The 18478-nt window shown below is 36.8% G+C and overlaps 1 protein-coding gene across 50 annotated transcripts in view; it reads right to left on the bottom strand.

Annotated features, from left to right (window-relative positions):
- Positions 1-2911: 2911 nt before the first annotated feature.
- The window catches only part of clasp2 (cytoplasmic linker associated protein 2), a 64744-nt gene continuing 49177 nt past the window's right edge, over positions 2912-18478 (bottom strand). For 21 of the 50 annotated variants that reach the window (XM_048201653.1, XM_048201654.1, XM_048201663.1 and 18 more), the window contains 14 exons: positions 18389-18445; positions 16438-16440; positions 14259-14422; positions 13819-13897; positions 10884-11027; positions 10603-10746; positions 8904-9010; positions 8613-8772; positions 8007-8208; positions 7726-7919; positions 7503-7631; positions 4879-5085; positions 4057-4173; positions 2912-3976 (listed from right to left, as the gene is read on the bottom strand). In XM_048201653.1, coding sequence (XP_048057610.1) covers positions 3890-3976; positions 4057-4173; positions 4879-5085; positions 7503-7631; positions 7726-7919; positions 8007-8208; positions 8613-8772; positions 8904-9010; positions 10603-10746; positions 10884-11027; positions 13819-13897; positions 14259-14422; positions 16438-16440; positions 18389-18445 — 1794 coding nt within the window. In that variant the 3' untranslated portion in view covers positions 2912-3889. The remainder of the gene's footprint in view (positions 3977-4056; positions 4174-4878; positions 5086-7502; positions 7632-7725; positions 7920-8006; positions 8209-8612; positions 8773-8903; positions 9011-10602; positions 10747-10883; positions 11028-13818; positions 13898-14258; positions 14423-16437; positions 16441-18388; positions 18446-18478) is intronic. The other 29 variants (XM_048201678.1, XM_048201669.1, XM_048201670.1 and 26 more) reach the window with 4 other exon arrangements.

Here is an 18478-nt window from a genome sequence, read left to right as displayed (position 1 = left end):
TAGTCAGCTTCCAAACAAAATATAACCTTTAACTTAAAGGATTAGTTCACTTTCAAATTAAAATTTCCTGATAATTTACTCACCCCCATGTCATCAAAGATGTTCGTGTCTTTCTTTCTTCAGTCGAAAAGAAATTAAGGTTTTTGATGGATTTTCTCCATATAGTGGACTTCAATGGACTCCAAAGGGTTGAAGGTCAAAATTACAGTTTCATTGCAGCTTCAAAGCTTTCTACGAGATGCCAGATGAGGAATAAGAGTCTTATCTAGAGAAACCATCACTCATTTTCTAAAAAAAATTAAAATTGTATACATTTAACCATAAATGCTCATCTTGAACTAGCTCTCTTCTTCTTCTCTATTAGAAGTCCGGCAGTGTAGGCACTGCTAAGTGTATTACTGCCCTCCACAGGTCAAAGTTTGAACTAAATTCTCATATACAATATGCTAGTGCAAGTATATAACAATTAGTTCAAACTTTGTCCTGTGGAGGGCAGTAATACACTTACAATGACCTATGGCTTCAAAGTACAGCGAGAGCAATTCGAGATCAGCCATCAGTTTCTCAAGAGGAGCTGCACAAGCTCTGATGACGACACAGCTGGTTCATGATTCACCACATGACAACGATCACGTGTGTCTCCTGTTTACTGTCACGCCTTCAGTTCCACTAATGCTGTATTTTTATAACAGTTAAAGCTCTTTTCATGTAGTCGTGATGTTATTTTGTGTCATGTTTATCAAAATAAAACTGATAAACGTAGACCCCTCTACATTGGTATTTAAATAACATATGCTTATGTTGATGTTTTATGTTTTTACATAAGGTATTGAATGAAAATGTCTCTGAAACATTAGTGTATTAGTCAAATATTGCATTTATTTAACTTCAGCTGTGATAAAGTCTGCAAACGCAGCACGAGCGTCACTACAGGAAGCAGAAAGTGTTCAAATTCACATCTCCGTTTTCAGCTCCTCCCCGCCTGCACGCGGCTACTCTCGCTGATTGGTTACATCCAGCCGCAGCCGATGTCAAACACACCAATGGACTGTTCATGGATTTGGAGGCGGAGCTATAAAGATGGGGGTGTGATTTTTTTTGGGTTGGGGACTGTTTATTTTGATGACTTCAAATATCATCAGCATTTCTCAGAAATCACTTACTGCACCTTTAAGAACTAGTATGACCAACTTACAGTTAGTTAGGGGTAATGAGTCCTACTTTTTGGTATCAAAATAGACCACTGTACTTTTTTTTATGTAACTGACTTAAAGTTATGAAGGGTCTTAAATAAACAAATTTGACTAGGTTGTAAGACTAATATTAGCAGTTTATGCAACCGGCCCCTGGGCTCTTTTGCTGTGAAATTCCATTCTGAAACAGGGATGGCCACTCAAGGACACATTCAGGGTGTTTTTAGGCTGATGTTGTTGTGCCGGTGGACTGGACAGGAAGTCACACAGGCCTTTGAACATGATTAGGTTCTCTTAAACAGACCATCATCTTACGAACAAAGCAACTTGAGTGTTTATGTATTAGCAGCATTGTGAAACCGCTGGGAAACACTTGATTTATTTTGTTCACTGAGGGCATTAGTGTCCTTGAGAATTAAATATCTAATGCAAAGCAAACAATCTTGGAAACTTATAGATAATTCTATGATGGCAATTAAGTAGCAAGTTTATTTTTAGCGAGAGAAACAGGAAATAACAGAATAGTGTGACACCCAGTCATATTTGGAAAAAATAAGTACATAATTAAAATAATGGCCAAATAAAACCATCAAAGGTTCAAAGGATTACATGCCATTTTTCATTGCTGTTGACCTTACTACACTTTTATTGCTCGTTTCAGACAACTAGAACAATAAGTTATTTTAAGCATGTGCTAAAAGCATTTTCACATATTGCAAATTGTTACAGTAACTAATGCTTTGAGTCAAAAGTTGTGTTTCAAAAATGTGTTTGCTCTAGCAGTGGTTTTGTGTGTTGGTTTCAAACAGTTCATTATCATACTTTTACTGTAGCTGTTGAGTAATAAGTGAACATAATAAAACACACTGGTCTACAACTATATAATGAGGGTACATTTTATCAGAAATGTTGAACTGTGTCATGTCAGGTCAGGGCAGGCTGTCAATTATCTTTTAAACATTAATAAATCTATATAATTTATTAGTATAATATTTTTGCCGTTTCTTGAATAATTGTTTTGTTTACATTTTGCGGAACGGTTACCGTTTCTTACTTCAGAAATTGACTTTATAAAACGCTATATATTATTATTATATAAACTTATATAAAATGTTATATAACTTTATATAATAAATTATATATTATTTGAAATTTAACCCAGAAAATGTATTCAAATAGAAAACTGTTCTTTTAAATTGTAATAATATTTTACAATTGTATTGTTTTTACTGTATTTTGATCAAATAAATGCAGCCTGGGTGAGCAGAAGAGACTTCTTCCAAAAACATAAAAAGAAATTCTTACCAACCTTTATGAAAAAAATAAATAAATAAAAACTTAATTTTCTTTAAACAGCCCATATTAACCAAGTAGCATAAAAAGAAGATATTTTGAAAAATGTCTCAATATTTATTTTTTTTGTCCATACAAAGAAAGTCAATGATGTCAAATGTTGTTCGGATCCCACTGAGTTTCATTATGTACAAAAAGTGGAAACGTTATTCAAAATATCTTCTTTTAAAGGATTAGGTCATTTCAGTATTAAAATTTCCAGATAATTTACTCACCCTCATGTCATCCAAGATCTTCAGTTGAAAAGAAATTAAGGTATTAAAAATGCATTTTACCTTTATACATTTGTTGTATTTAGTTTCAAGGGACAGAGAGAGAGAGAGAGAGAGAGAGAGAGAGAAAAAAAGTAAAAGTGAGACAATTAGTTCATTACTGTACATTTTCTTTATTTTAATTTCATCGTTAGCACAGTACTAGAAATGCAGCGGGAAGAAAGAGAACTTCCTCACGGGGGAGAAAGACCGACACTACAGGAAAGAAGTGACGAGACAGTTGCGGGATTTAGATGCGTAAATGCATTTCTACAAATTTCCCATCAGAGAAGAATGACACTATGCTACTTAAAAGAATCCACACGCCCTCAGGACATCACAAGATATTCTTGAATATTCCTTTGTTAAGGTATATATAGATACATATTGCCTATGCGGTGTGGCCTCGCCGTGACGAGAATCTCGGGTGTGTGGGGCGGCTGACGCGTGGCCCGGTAAGCCATGTATGCGACCAGATAAAAAGGTTCAGTTTAATTCATGACATGCATATAGCCAAGCAAAGTATGCCTTATAATAGAGCAAGCTGGACAAACTGCTCACTGTTATGAACTGATATGACCATTAATAATCAATAGTGAGCAATTAGGAACGTTAATGACACGTCGCTCAGACCAAGAAGTTTTGAACTTCATCTTAAAAATCTGAGTTTCTCAAAAGCTCTTTGATAAAAAGAAATGATCTCCATGTTGCACAAAATGACACCCACAACTCTCTCTGCCTGGTTTCCGCCCTCCCCCGATGTTTTGCCTCTGACACACACACACACACACGTACACACGATCTTCTCATTGACAAGGTGACAAAACTACAGAAGACCACCATCCGGTCTCTCAGACGTGAACACGGAGCGGTGGTGATCCTAGCTGGGAAGAAGAGTTTCAATCCGAGGGCACTCCCACTGGAAGGTGACGTGGGGCCGGAGGAGGGTGTCCAGCGGTGTAGGTGCATGCGGCTTTGTGTATCTGTAGGCAAGCGGGTGTAGGTGTTTGTTTGTGTATGCATGTGAGTTAAAAAGCCAGCTAGGGTCCCCTGCACTAAGAGAGTGCTGTAGTTCTGAAGAGTGACGGTAGGCTACAGGCCCTGCCCTCCCACATCTGAAGACTGGTCACCGCTGGAGCCGCTCTGCGCTCGCTTTATGTACAAATTCAACAGTTTCAGCTGTGAAGAGAGAGAGAATGTGTAAGTTGAGGAATAAGGAGGAAAACAAAACAGACATTTTGCAAGAAGAAAGGGCTCACCTTGCTGCCGGACAGCTGGCTGAGGTGAGGTTTCAGATCCTCTCCGATGACGGCATAGATGGCCACAAGGCAAAATACACACGCTTTTCGTACACTGCTCTCAGAGTTATCATAACCCTGCAAAGGAGAGAAAATTATAATCAAATTAAAGTGCCCCTTTTATGCTTTTAAGGTTCTCCTACAATAGGTTTACATGCATCAAAGAACAAAAACACTTATCATAATATACATTGCAGCATCAGCTCTTTTCTCTTAGTGTCTGAAACGGTTCAGTAAAGGATTTGATCTCTCTAAACCCCTCCTTTCTGAGAGCCTACTCTGCTCTGATTGGTCAGATGGCCCAGTCTGTTGTGATTGGTCGATCAGCGTTACAGTGCGTGGCTGAAAACAAATGCTCATACCATATTTCAGCTCCGGAGGCTTCCTCAGCACTTGATACGCAGTGAAACGAACAGTAACAGTGGCGCCAGTTTTACCGTATCAGCGTGAGTTTCATCCTTCGGAAGTGCAGCAAAGTTGATTTGCATTCGCAGCACAGAAAACACGTCGACAACACAAACCAAACTCTTCCAGGCCTCGGCTATAACTACAATGGTTGAGGGCGGGGCAAAGTAGACGTTCGCCGGCAGCCATTGAAGATTATTCAAATTTGTTACAAACCTATGTAGCTTCATGCAGGATTTTTTTTTTGTCGGATTCTTTCAAAAGAACAGCATTTATTTGCAAATGTCTTTGTCACTTTTGATCAATTTAATGCATTCTTGATGAATAAAAGTATCAATTTCTTCTTTCGAACGGTAGTATATGAAATACAGTATTTACCTGAATGAGCCCAGGGACAATCTCAGGGAGCATCTGAACGAGACCCTCTTTGGGCAGCCGGTCGATGACTTTGGTGAGCATCTTGATGGCAGCCAGGTTGATGGGGTAGTCTGCCGACTGGATGATGGGGCACAGCACCTTGATGCACTGATCGGGACTTATTGAGGTCGCCAACATAGATGCCGCCTCTTCTGCAGCCCGTACCACCTGATACAGAGAGAACAGGACATTTTGTGCTTCGGTTTAGGTTGTCAGTTTTTCGTGCTTCACGTCTGTGTGGATTGTGATCATGTGCATGTTTAAAGGTATATTTGACCCAAAAATGAATCTATCCTCATTTACCTACCTTCATGTCGTTTCAAACTCAAAAGACTCTTCGGAAAACAAATTAAGGTATTTTTAGTCAAATCTGAGAGATTTCTGTCCCTCCATTGAAAGTCTATTCACTCAAAACTCTGATGCTTCAAAACGTTCATAAAATTATTTTTAATCCATGTCTTCTAAAGAGGCAAGATCATTTACATGATAATTTAGGCTTATAAACACTGATCAGAGAACATAAACAGATGCTCAAATGTACTTGTTTGACACATGAGAATGAACCTCTTTGGTTCTTGAGCTTCCATTTACCATATTTGAGTACTTTATGTACGTTCGCTGATCATTGTTCATACAGTAGTGGCCAAAAGTGATGTCCGGAGAGGATATTTGTTTTTAATGACCATACAAGTTAGATTGAACAATCAAAATATGAGGAAAACATTTTAAATATGAGGAAGGAAAAAAAAAAAAATCACTATCTGATGAAATTATTTGGCAAAAAAAGGCAAACTACAGCTACAGGTCTTATTTACTATGAAAAATAAAAGCAAAGAAAAACAAAAAGCTCACAGAAAAAAAGCATACACTGACTAAACATAATCAGTTATTAATGGCTTTCTTTGGCTCTCTCTTGTTTTTGCATGCGTTCATAATTTCTTTGTATCACAGCCTAGACCAAAATGATGTCCGTACAATCTGGCATGTTTCATTGCATTATCACAAATAAAACTATTGACTCCAAGCACAACAGGGTTCCCACTATTTTTCAGCGATCATTTTCCAGGAATTTTCCAGGACATTTTCAATTTTACAACAATGGGAATAAAAGACTGGGATTACGCCTTAAAGTAATATATTGCTCTCTAAGTCTTTAAAAGGTTTATTGCCATGACTTAACTATAAGTTTTTTAATATGAGCTCTTAATCATACATTATGACTATGGAAGAATGTTTCCGTTAAAAAAAAAAAAGCTAATTGCAACTTACATTTACTTTTTATCTCGCTATTCTGACTTTTTTTTTCTTGCAATTGCGAGTTTACATAATTGTGATTTGATATTCGCAATTGCAAGATATAAAGTCAGAATTGCGTGATAACTTTTTCTCTCAATTGCAAGTTTATATCTAAGAAAAGAAGAATCGCAAGATATAAACTGTCAAATGCCAGAAAAAAGTAATAATTGCGAGAAAAAGGTAAGAATAGCGTGATATAAACTCGCAATTCTGACTTTTTTCCCCTCACAATTGCGAGCTTATATCACAATTATGTAAACTCGCAATTGTAAGAAAAATATTGACTTGTGAGATAAAAAGTTGCAATTAGGCTAACCTTTTTATTTATTATTTATTTATTTATCATTACTTAACTACTGATGCACACTTCTATTTTTTGGCAGTAAGTTTTGGAGATCATTATCTTTGCAAGGTGGACTTTTCAGGATAAGAGATGAACTAAAAATAAACACCTTAAAGCTAGATTCCGGAAGATAAATTCTTCAAACAGTGGTACAAGAGGATGTTGTGCTGGTCCTTCAAGAGTCACTCTCAATCTGTCTGTCTATAAAGCCTATATAAAAATCTGTCTTGTATTTTACTATAATGCAAACCTTTAACCTAAGTCTCTGAGATCCTGACACCTCGCACTCCTGGAGAATCCAGGTAGGTTGAAGTTCTGGAAAATGGTGGCGCTCAAGACTAAAGGGTTTCTGATGGTTTCACACTTAATTCTTGACTAAACTTCATGACTAAATACAAAATTAATAGTAGGTATTAAGATTGATTGGTTTGGAATTGGTAAAATGTGCTTGGGAAAAATATGATCAGAAAATCAACTTGCATAATAATTAAGCAAAAGATTATGCATTTAAGCAGTTAATAACATGTTATAACAATATAATAATAACTGCTGCAAGTGGCAACACAAGACTTAACATCATCATTGAAAAAAATACAACGCTCACGTGTCAATAATATTTGAATAAAGGGTAAAGATGGCAAAAAGTGATGAAATTTGACTCTACTGTATGTGAATAAAAGCCTAAATTAAATCTGTGCATCATATAAAGCAATCACGTCTTCTCAGAAGACTTGTATTCATACGCTTGATTCATTTGGATTTATTTTAAGAACATTTTAAACCAGAGTTTTGGGTGAACAGACCTTCAACAGAGGGACAGAAATCTCTCAAACTTCATTAAAAATATCTTCATTTGCGTTCTGAAGATGAACAAAAGTCTCATGTGTTTGAGACGACATGAGTGAGAGTAAAGGATGACAGAATGTTCTCTTCAGGGACGCCTAACCTCTTTGTGTGGGTCCTTATGTGCTTCCAGGGTCTTCATAATAGTGAGTTCTGCGTAGTTTTTAAAGCGCCACGGCTGCCTGTTAAGGATTTCCTTCAACACTCGCAGTGCTAATGCCCGAATGACATGCTGGGAGAGAAAAGTAAAGATCAGCAAGTAAGTTTAGTCGTCCTCATTACTCACATTAGTGTGTTTACAGCAGTGAGTGTATGTTTGCAATCACCTCTCCATCCCCAAGTGTTTCCAGCAGCAGCAGGAGGATGGTTTTGAAGTGCTCGTCCCAAACATGTAGTTGCGTTTCTCTGATCAGCCGCATTAGCTCACACAGCGCAGCTTTCCTCTCTTCCACACGCTCGCTGTGATTCGAGAGCTCCTTTAGGAGCTCAGCAACCACCTCAGACTGGTCCACACCACTGTCTGTAACACCATCAGCAGAAAGGAAGTCAGTCCCACACATGTGTTTACATGCATACACTTTACCAAACGGTTACGGAAGTGAATTACCATCAGTGAGGCACTCGCCATCCTGGTCTGCATCTTTCAGGCTTTTATTAAAAGGGGAGGAGCTGAAGGAGGAGTCAGAGTAGCTGACTGGCTGGTATTCCTTTGTTGGGCGGGGACTCGAGGAGAGGAGCGGCATAGTATTTAGCAGAGATGTCTTGTTATCCAGTGCTGTCCGACCAGAGTCTGTGGTTTGCTCACAACCCTGTAAAGAGACACATTCACACATCAAAGGATATTCTTTTAGATTTCTGTGTATTTTATAATCTTATTACACGGCTTGATTCTAACTGGCCAATCACAACAGAGAAAAGTCAAACGGTTTTATATAATGAGATTGAGAATAAGATTTCTATTTAGCTTGATTTTTTTGTTCATTCCCGGAAGAAAACTCAAGACTACAATGGAGGCTTTTCAGGGAGTTCAGAAACAGTGACACTGATATAGAGAATAACTCCTGCTGGAGGGACTTTGTATCTTTGCAGAGCTTTTTCATGCTCAACCAGCAACATTACACACTAAAGAATGGTGAACATGTTAAAAAAGCATAACAGGTGCTCTTTCACCTGCTCACCATTGGCTGACAACATCATCTCTTTCTTGACTTGCCTTTCTTACCTCTTCTCCACCATCTCCGTCTCTTTTCCGTGGTGGCTCTGTCATGTCCTCTTGGCTGCGGACACTGAAGTTCTGGATGGCCTGACTGACTCCTCTCAGGGAGCTGTAGATCTCCTCAGAGTTCATGTTCTCGGTATCGTAATCAAATGCACTGTAAAATGACACACACATAAATGACATAAGATGTTTAGTTACGTAGAAATGATGAACAAACAACTACATAACCAAAATTACAGCATTTATGGAGTGAATCTATGTCAATGTTTGTAGTTTATGATGTACCTTGGTGAAGGTGTGTTTTGTGATGTGTTGGTAGGGGATGTTAAAGGGCTCGACCAACTAGCTGGTGATCTTGGGGTGTGTCGGGTGAGTGGGCTTCCCATTGTAGCCTGCAAGGAAAAGAAATTACATCTTAGTGCTGACAGAACAGTGGTTTAAGTGATTCTTAAAGGATTTGTCCAATTCTGAATTAAAATTTCCTGATAATTAACTCACCCCCATGTCATCCAAGATGTTTGTCTTTCTTTCTTCAGTTGAAAAGAAAGTGAGGAAAACATTCCAGGATTTTTCTCCATATATTGGACTTCAACAGGGACCAACGGGTTGAAGGTCCAAATTACAGTTTCAGTGCAGCTTCAAAGAGCTCTACATGATCCCAGACGAGGAATAAGAGTCTTATCTAGAGAAACGATGTCATTTTCAAAAAAAATAATATACTTTTTAACCAAAAATGCTCATCTTGCATGCGATGCACCACATATAGAGTGCCCCAGGGATGACGCGTTTTTGTAGGCCAACCCGGAAGTTAGCGGCGCACGGGTTCCCTCGATCGAAAGCCTATGCATTTTTCCCATAGACTTTTGGAAAATCGCAGAAAATAAGCTCTGTGTTTAACAAAGGGTTATGACACTTACACGTTTTGTCTGTCAAGATAATCTTTACAAGTTAACACAACATTTATACATTTTGAAGCCTAAATAAAGTCGTCAAGATATAAAAGGCTAACAGTAGGCTATAAACGGACTACAGCACACCATGGTCGCGGATCAACGTCACCACCAAGCTTCCTCAAACTGTATTTAAAAAACAACTTCATTTAAAAACATGCTCGCTGATTATGATCTGTGCTGTTATGAATACTTATCCACTTTTTCATGAGAAATGCTGTCCAAATGTCCTTTTTAATGATGACGTCTAAAGTCCCCGCCAAAGGAAGTCGTCCCTTTTAGCAATTTGTTAGCAACCGCCGATTTTAAGACACAGTAAAAGTTTAAAAAAAAATCACAAGTGGGTTATACCTGGTGTGTTTTATGTCATAGATCAAAACGTGAAAATATTTAGAAGCTTTGTTAACCACAGACCTTATTTCAGGCGATTTAGCAAAAACCCCTTCAAAAAACCCGCAGAATTTACAACGTTGGAACCGGAAGTCCTAAAATGCTAACTCGCTTCCGGATTTTGCCTACAAAAACGCGTCATCCCTGGGGCACTCTATTATGTTGCAAAGGTCACGTGTGATGTAGGTGGAAGGTGAAAGTGCATCTCATTTTCTCCTCCAACTTCAAAATCGTCCGACATCATTGTTTTACCTTTTTTTGTAAAGACCGTTTGACTTAGTCTTTGCACGTTCGCTTTGTAAACACTGGGTGCAAGACGAGCATTTGTGGTTAAAAAGTATATAAATTAAATTTTTTTTGAAAATGACTGATGGTTTCTCTAGATAAGACCCTTATTCCTTGTCTGGGATCATGTAGAGCTCTTTGAAGCTGCACTGAAACTGTAATTTGGACCTTCAACCCGTTGAACCCCAGTGAAGTCCACTATAAGGAGAAAAATCCTGGAATGTTTTCCTCAAAAACCTTAAATTTCTTTTCGAATGAAGAAAGACAGACAAACATCTTGGATAACATGGGGGTGAGTAAATTATCGGGAAATTTAATTGTGAAGTGAACGAATCCTTTAAAGAGTTAAGGTAAATCACCTGGGCTGTGTTGCCTGTGTTCCGTAGGTGGTTCTGCAACAGTTTGGTGGCTCCATCCTGAAAGGTTTTAGGTAGTGCAGCAAGCAGCATTGTGAACTCTGGTGTGTTCAGCTGGAACAGCGAGATCAACACAGACTGCGCTGCCTGTAATCAAAGCACATAATTACACCTTCAAACCAATCAACTCCACCAGTGGAGATCTAAAAACAAACTACTGTAAAGCTGAAAATGCAGAAACATTTGAAATATCGTTAATGTAATAAGCACACATTGTCTTGTACCTTTCTGACGTCAGAGCTCTTGGGTTCGGTGGTCCACGTAATGATACGCGACACTGCCAGTCTGGTTTCACTTGAGTTGACAAAATCCTGCGGCTCCATTTGTAGTGTCAGTGTTTCTATGTACTTCAAAATGGCCACCTTCACCTGAAACATTATTTTTATATTACAACTCTGCAACAAAATCATTTAAGGCATATTATGTCATCCAAGAAAACAGTAACATTCACTCAAATACATTTGATTTCAATCACAAACCCTCCTTCAATTAATCTTCTTCACATAAAGATCAATCTGAATCAAATGTTTCCACACATCAAGGCAGCAGTCCATCAGTTTCAGACAAGCACACAAACTCACATATTCACAGCTATTCTTAAATCCATGAAATGAAGCAAGACAGCAGGGGGAAGTTGGAGTGAGACGGGTGTGATTGGGTACAGCGTTTCAAAGGCAAAAAGCTTGTGTATTTGTGTTGCGCCCTGCTCTCGTTCACTGACGTCCCCCTCTCTCAAACATCAACCTGCTTCTGTCAAGACTGACTGATAAAGGCAATAACTAGGCCACAAAAAAAGCCTTTTCTCCCCACTTTTTCTACACTATCTTTCAAATGTTTGTGGTCGGTGAGATATTTAAAATGTTTTTGAAAATGTCTTCTCTTCCGCATTTATTTAATCAAAAATACAGTAAAATTGTGAAATATTATTACAATTTAAAATAGCTGTTTTCTATTTGAATTTAAATCTAATTTATTCCTGTGATCAAAGCTGAATTTTCAGCATCATTACTCCAGTCTTCAGTGTCACATGATCCTTCAGAAATCATTCTAATATGCTGATTTGCTGCTCGAGAAACATTCCTTATCAAGTTGTGCTGGTGAAGTTGTGAATTATGCACGGAATTCTGTGTATGAAGATTCCGTGAGTAACTTCTCTCACTGTCGGTTACTTTTGAAACTGGATTTGGCGGGATATAAGTCGAGCTTAGCTGAGGGGTTTAGGTTATGGGAGCTGCGCGTTACAGAATTGCTTCCCCTGTGTCTCACTGACCTGTACTGCTTGGTTCCACACTTGGATATTTTCCTGCAGTGTGCAAGCATGCCGTCGCTTTCTGAGGGGAAGCAATTCTATAGCCCCGCCCCCGTACCAGCAACAGCGCCTTTTCCCCGGCTTCAGAGAGAGAGAGGGAGAGCAAATCAATGAAGGGAGCCCCAGACAGACACGCAGATAAAGGGGACAGGGGGCGCTATTAAGTAATACTGCTGAAAAAAGATGCCGAATATGAGGTAGATGAAAGGGAGATGGTTTTGTTAGAGGGGTGTTGGGCAAATGTGGTTATGGGATTGGTGTAAGGCAGTGTATCCTACAGGATTTTATTGTTGCATCCGGAGATGTTGATTCAAAAGTTGCTAATTAATAACAATACAATTTTTGGTAACACTTTATTTTACAGTGTCCTTGCTACATGTAGTTATTGTACACTGCTGGGTTAAAAACAACCCAAGTTGGGTTGAAAATGGACAAACCCAGCGAATGGGTTGTTTTAACCCAGTGGTTGGGTTAAATGTTTGACCAACATGCTGGGCAGTTTTATTTAACTCAACTATTGTTTAAAAATTACTATATGGCTGGCTTAAAATGAACTCAAAATAGGTTGGAAATTAAAAATCAGACACATAATTACTAGAGGCAACAATAATAATCAAAAGATGAACATTTATTAATAAGCAATTTAATAAATGTTTATTGTTTATCATTTATTAAACGTTAATGTTAATTTCCAACATATTTTGGGTTCATTTTAAGCAAGCAATATAGTAATTTTTAAACAGCAGTTGAGTTAAATTAAACTACCCAGCAGGTTAGGCAAACATTTAACCCAACCGCTGGTTTAAAACAACCGAATCGCTGTGTTTGTCCATTTTCAACCCAACTTGGGTTGTTTTTAACCCAGCATTTTTAGAGTGTAGTATTAACTATAAATTATGAATAATTACATGCAATTAACCCTAAACCCAACCCTCATCCTAACCCTAAAGTACATACATGTAGTTAATTAATATTACTCAGTACGTAAAAGTATAATTACACTGTAACACGGACACCTTAAAATAAAATGTAACCCATTTTTTTCCCCACATATATTTTTTTTTAAATTTAAATAAAATTAATTAAACTCTGAAACACAGATATGCAATTTTTAAAGATTTTTTTTTCACATTTATCAATAGATTGTCATGTAACGCTCCCTGTTGGTTTTGTAAATTAAAACTATAAAAAATTGTTTTTGGGAATTAAAATAATGCTGAAATAAGATGAAAAACCAAAACCAAAAACTAGAAATTTTGCCTTGGCAACAAACTGAAATAAATAAGCTTTAGTAAAACTACTAAAATTAAAACTGAAATAAAAATAAATCTATATAGAAATATAAAAAAAAAAAACTATTAAAAAATGACAAACGAATAGATAAAAGCTAATACAAGATATTAATAAATACTATTAAAATAACTTTGGGACCCTATCAATTGTGCAGTTTTAGCATTGTAAAAAAAAAAAAAAAAAAATCTTTCAAAATAAGAACATGTTAATTGGGTGATTGGTTTATAAATTCGACAATACAATAGCAATACAACAACTAAAACAGTGGCTCTTCATATTCAGCTGCGGTGCAGGAAACACTGAGGTAGAGGTTGGAGATTCTTATGCAAAACAATGTCCTTGTGGTTTGCATGAGCTTTTATGGAGGGGTAATAACAACCTGAGTACATTGAGCCAGCACATGACATCCTGTTGAAACTCCAAAGCAAGACCTGACAGCCACGATCAGTGTTACTTTTACATTCTCTGACACCAGCATGTTGCACACTGTCAGTCTTAGCCGCTCATCCACACAGTGAGAAGATACAATGTCACTTAAAAAAAAAAAAAGCACTTACCTTTAAGTTTGGTGTTTGTGTTTGGTCAACTGTGAATCTCATTAGGATAGTGAACTGCAGATCATTCGGGAAAGATTCTCTGAAGAAGGATACAAGAGAAAAAAACTTAATTATTCTTGAATGCCGATACCCTTGATATCAGAGCATTGCAGAAATAATAGCTTTCAGGGTTACACTTTATTTCAATAGTCCACTTTAGACATTCAACCAGTCATTAGACTGTTAGATTAGAGTTAGTAGAATAAGTTGACATGTAGTTGCAAAGTTATTTATAGTTAGTAGAATGTCTGGGAGCATCAAAATAAAGTGTTAGCAGATATTAAGCATACAGTCTACTAATACTCTAATGACTGCTAGTTGACATGTTGTTGCAAAGTTACTAATAGTTAGTAGAATGTCTAAAGTGGACCATCGAAATAGCAGCTTTCCATGTAACACACCTTGTGACGTCTAGGGCTTTCTGTACTTTGGCTTGTACTGAGCCGAGCAGGTCCGCTCCCATTTTCTTCAGCAGTTGTGTGAGCAGCACAAAGAGCCAGTCCTGCAGATCCTCCTTATGAACCGCAATGAAGTCCACAAGTGTCTCCAGAAACATGCTGAACACCTGTACAAACAGCATCAGCAAAACAGACATCAGAAGTATACAATAAATGAACAAAAACGCATGAACATGTTACAAAAGGAATCAGAGTTGATTCATGCATTCATCTTGTTCAGTCAGAGGACATTCGTTGTTTATTTGTTAGAGATAGTTATGGCAAATATTAATGTTGCAATGATTTTTATCTCCAAGTAGGAAAATGTATAAGCAGTGCCAATGTCATCTTCCACCTTCATCTGAAACTGTAAGCAAGATATACAATTAAAAAAACATCTCCAAATGGATAGCATCAGAGCGTAAAGTAACTAAAGCCACGTTTTCACCGCAGGAACTAGGGTCTTCGGGGTGGTACTCGATGTGTTTTGACTGCAGGAACCAGGGTCTAAATGAAGTTTAGGGTAAAAATTTCCCCCGTCAGAAAGTCCCTGCTCACGAGGTAGTACTTTTTCAAAGTTCAGGAACTTTCGGGGGTGGGACTTGGGCACTGAACATGCTGATTGGTTAAGTTCACGCAGCATTTTATTTCAACCACCATTTTAAAAGTCTGTTGCGGTGCGTGTAATAAGAGTTATTTGCTATTTGAATCAACAACGCAGTTTAAAAAATACAACCGATGGACTGACGATGAGGTTCAGGCTTTAATTAAGCTTATATGCGGAGGACGAAATCCACCAGGAACTGGAAAGTCGTGCGCAGTCCTACGTCACTGGACTATAATTTGCCTAATCTTCACGTACTTTAGACGGCGATGGAAATGCAGACAGCAACAGGTCTAAGGGTAAAAAAATTCCAGGAACAAATTGTCCTAGGTAATTTCAGTGAAAACACGGCTTTAAAAAAAACAAACAAACCACTTTTTGTATAAAGGCAATGGAAAAGGCTCAAATTATATTTCATTACGACGGTCTTTAGAGCTGTGTAATTCTGGATAAATTGAGAATCACAATTTTTTTGTTTAAAATCAAAATCACGATTCTCCCATGATTCGGAACAGACAACTAAACAAAATAACGTAATTTACTAGAGGATCTGACAAAATGTTAATTGCTGCAGTCTAATTAATATTTCATTTATTTATTCATTTTAAATCTGAATGAATGATTCAGTGACAAATATTGCCACCTACTGGTGTAACGATGTAATTGACAATCTTTATTTGAAGCGTCAAGTTACTTTCAAAAGGTGATTTACTCCATTTTTGACAATCGGATTTGAATTTTCGCTGTTATTGTACTTGTCAAAGTTTTAATAGACAAATCATCAGTTAGGAATTAGGATGTGTGGCTGTTTGAATCAACATTGTGATCTTTGATATGATTAATTGTGAAGCTCTAATGGTCTCTGTATAATTACTAATAGTGATATGGGGAAATATAAAATACATAAATATGGGGAAACTAAAAGTTAACATTTATACATTTGGAATATATGAGAATTCTCTGTGATCTGATATTCAAACTTTTGTTTCAATTTATATGAGAAAGAATCAAATGATTTCAAATGGCACACTATGATTTAACCAGCAGTTTATTTAGATGATAAAAGGCACTACTTAGTTATTTACCTGCTTGGGAAAAAAATCCAGATTTGTCTCTTTAAAAACATTAATACAACAAAAAATTAAAGAAACTTCATGCTAATTGTTAAATTAAAACCAATATTTTGAAACATCAAATATTCAGATTACTGATTATTGGGATATTGATGGTTACACTTTTTAGATGTACTTGATTAGTTAACAGCAAAGCCACAGATTAATAGCAGGATCAACAACATCTGTGTCATCTGTTAGACATCACATTTCATCATCCTCTTTTGTTACTGATTAGTATATTAGTAAAGTAGATTGTCCTGTTAGTGCTCAGTCCCAAACACACAGCCAAAAACTGAATAAATGCTTTCCAGCTATTTATTAGAGCAGCATCTCAGTTTCTGGATAGAGACACGGCACAAAAACAAACAAGCAGTCAAATAAAATGAAGGGGGGAAAAATGTACACAAAAGTTAACCAAACTTACTCTCTACAGTTCCACCACAGGGAAAGGCATGAAAAGAAACAAACACACTGGTGAATTTCCGTAAAAACATATAAAAAGATAAATATTTACCATTTGTGGGACCATTTTTGGAACAACATAAAAAAATGAACAAGTAAATTAAATTAAATTTAAATGAAAGGTACACTATGTAACTTTTTTTTGTTGTTGTTTAAAATTCACAAAATTTAAATAATACGTCAATACGTCATCAATCTTTTTCCAAAACATGTTTTTGTCTTACCCTGATTCACTACGGTAAGCCTATTATAAGTGTTTTAGACCTGTATTTATTTTCAAGGACATATGTCTATTAATGGGTAAAGCTACAGTAATGTCTTCAGCTAGTCAGCTTGAGATCCTTTCCATCTAAACCGGTTATATCTGTTAAGCCTAGTAGTGAATGTCTTATGAGCAGAAGGATAACCATATTTATCCGCACAGTCACGCAGAGCCAAAGCGCAACCAAAAAAAAAGTTCTTCCGCAAAATGCATGCAGTTTTGTTTTTTAACCACTAGAGGGGCAAAAGTTACATAGTGTACCTTTAAAATTAGAAAATAATAATGTTATTGTACCGTGCTATGGAAATTATTTTGGAAAAACACTAGAAATTTAAAAGAAATATACAGGGTTCATACACATTTCTACCAAAAAATTTCTTTTCCATGACTTTTAGGCAAATATTTATGATCGAATTTTCCATGAAACGTCTGTATATATGTAAAATAAGCATAAAAATGAATGTTCAAATGTCAAATCACAGCATATCTAAGATGATTTAAAAACAGCTGTGCCTCCTAGTCCCATTTACCACTAATCTCATTGAAAACCATCAGTCATCAACAAGAGAACATCCCTATTAAAATCCCAGAACAGAAGCTGCACCTGAAATAGCATAAATGTTTATTTGCACTGTGTAATGTTACTCAAATTATAAAATTAACAGGAACTCTTTACAGTGTCATTTTTGTCAATTAATGCTTTTTCAATTAATTATTGTAATAATTATTAATGTCGATTAATAGATGCATAAAATGTTTTTGTGTTTGGGGAAACTGAACGTCATATTCTGGCTACAAAGATAAAACAATCTTAGAACCAGTTATGAATTATTTTAATGCTTTTTAGGCATTAGAAAATGAAGACTTCATTTGATCTTACCAGCATGATGAATAAATGATATTAACTGGAATAAACTGTATACAGAGGGAGCAGAGATCGGGACTGATTAACGCGAGTTAAGCGCCCTCACAAACACTCCTGTAAAAATCACGGAAGCTGATGACACTGCGACATGAATCTCTTACATCCATCTGCACTGTTGTTGTTTATTATGGGAAAATTTGCGAGTTTGTCAGAATTCCGACAGAGCACACGCACTGAACGAAACTTCATTTCAGCGATGACTAATCTGAACGCTTCTGATTGGCCATCGTGCTCGACAGAAACGCGTGTGATTGGCTATATGCGGCAGTCGGGTGGATCGAATAAACTAAGCACGTTTATGAAGTTTCAAAATTTGTTTAACCAATATTATCAGTTAAACGTATTCTATTACATAAATATTTTAAAACAAATTTCCATGACTTTTCCAAAACTTTCTGGTTTATTTATTTTTCCAAAACTTTTCCAGGCCTGGAAATCGCGGTTTTAAAATTCCATGACTTTTCCAGGTTTTTCATGACCGTACGAACCCTGTAAATAATGCACTCTATTAAAACAACACCATAAAACACCAATATAATCAGGGGGAAAAGGGTAAAATAAATAAGCATAAGCATATTTTGTCATTTATATATCCATAGTTTTACATCCCAAAAAAATAAATAAATAAATAAATAAAATCCAGGGTTTTCCAGACCCTTGAAGAACAGATCTGGTGGTTGTAGAATATAATCATGTTGGACAGGAGTTTGAGAATGACTTTTGTACCTTAAAAGAGGCAGAACTGATACCGGATTCTGCCGTGCCGAAGCCTCTGGAGTCTCGCTGCAAATCAGAAAGAGGGGCGGGCCATGAGCC

Source organism: Megalobrama amblycephala, linkage group LG9 (assembly GCF_018812025.1).
Source record: "Megalobrama amblycephala isolate DHTTF-2021 linkage group LG9, ASM1881202v1, whole genome shotgun sequence".
NCBI lineage: Eukaryota > Metazoa > Chordata > Actinopteri > Cypriniformes > Xenocyprididae > Megalobrama > Megalobrama amblycephala.
This window is presented reverse-complemented; position numbering and strand designations above follow the sequence as displayed.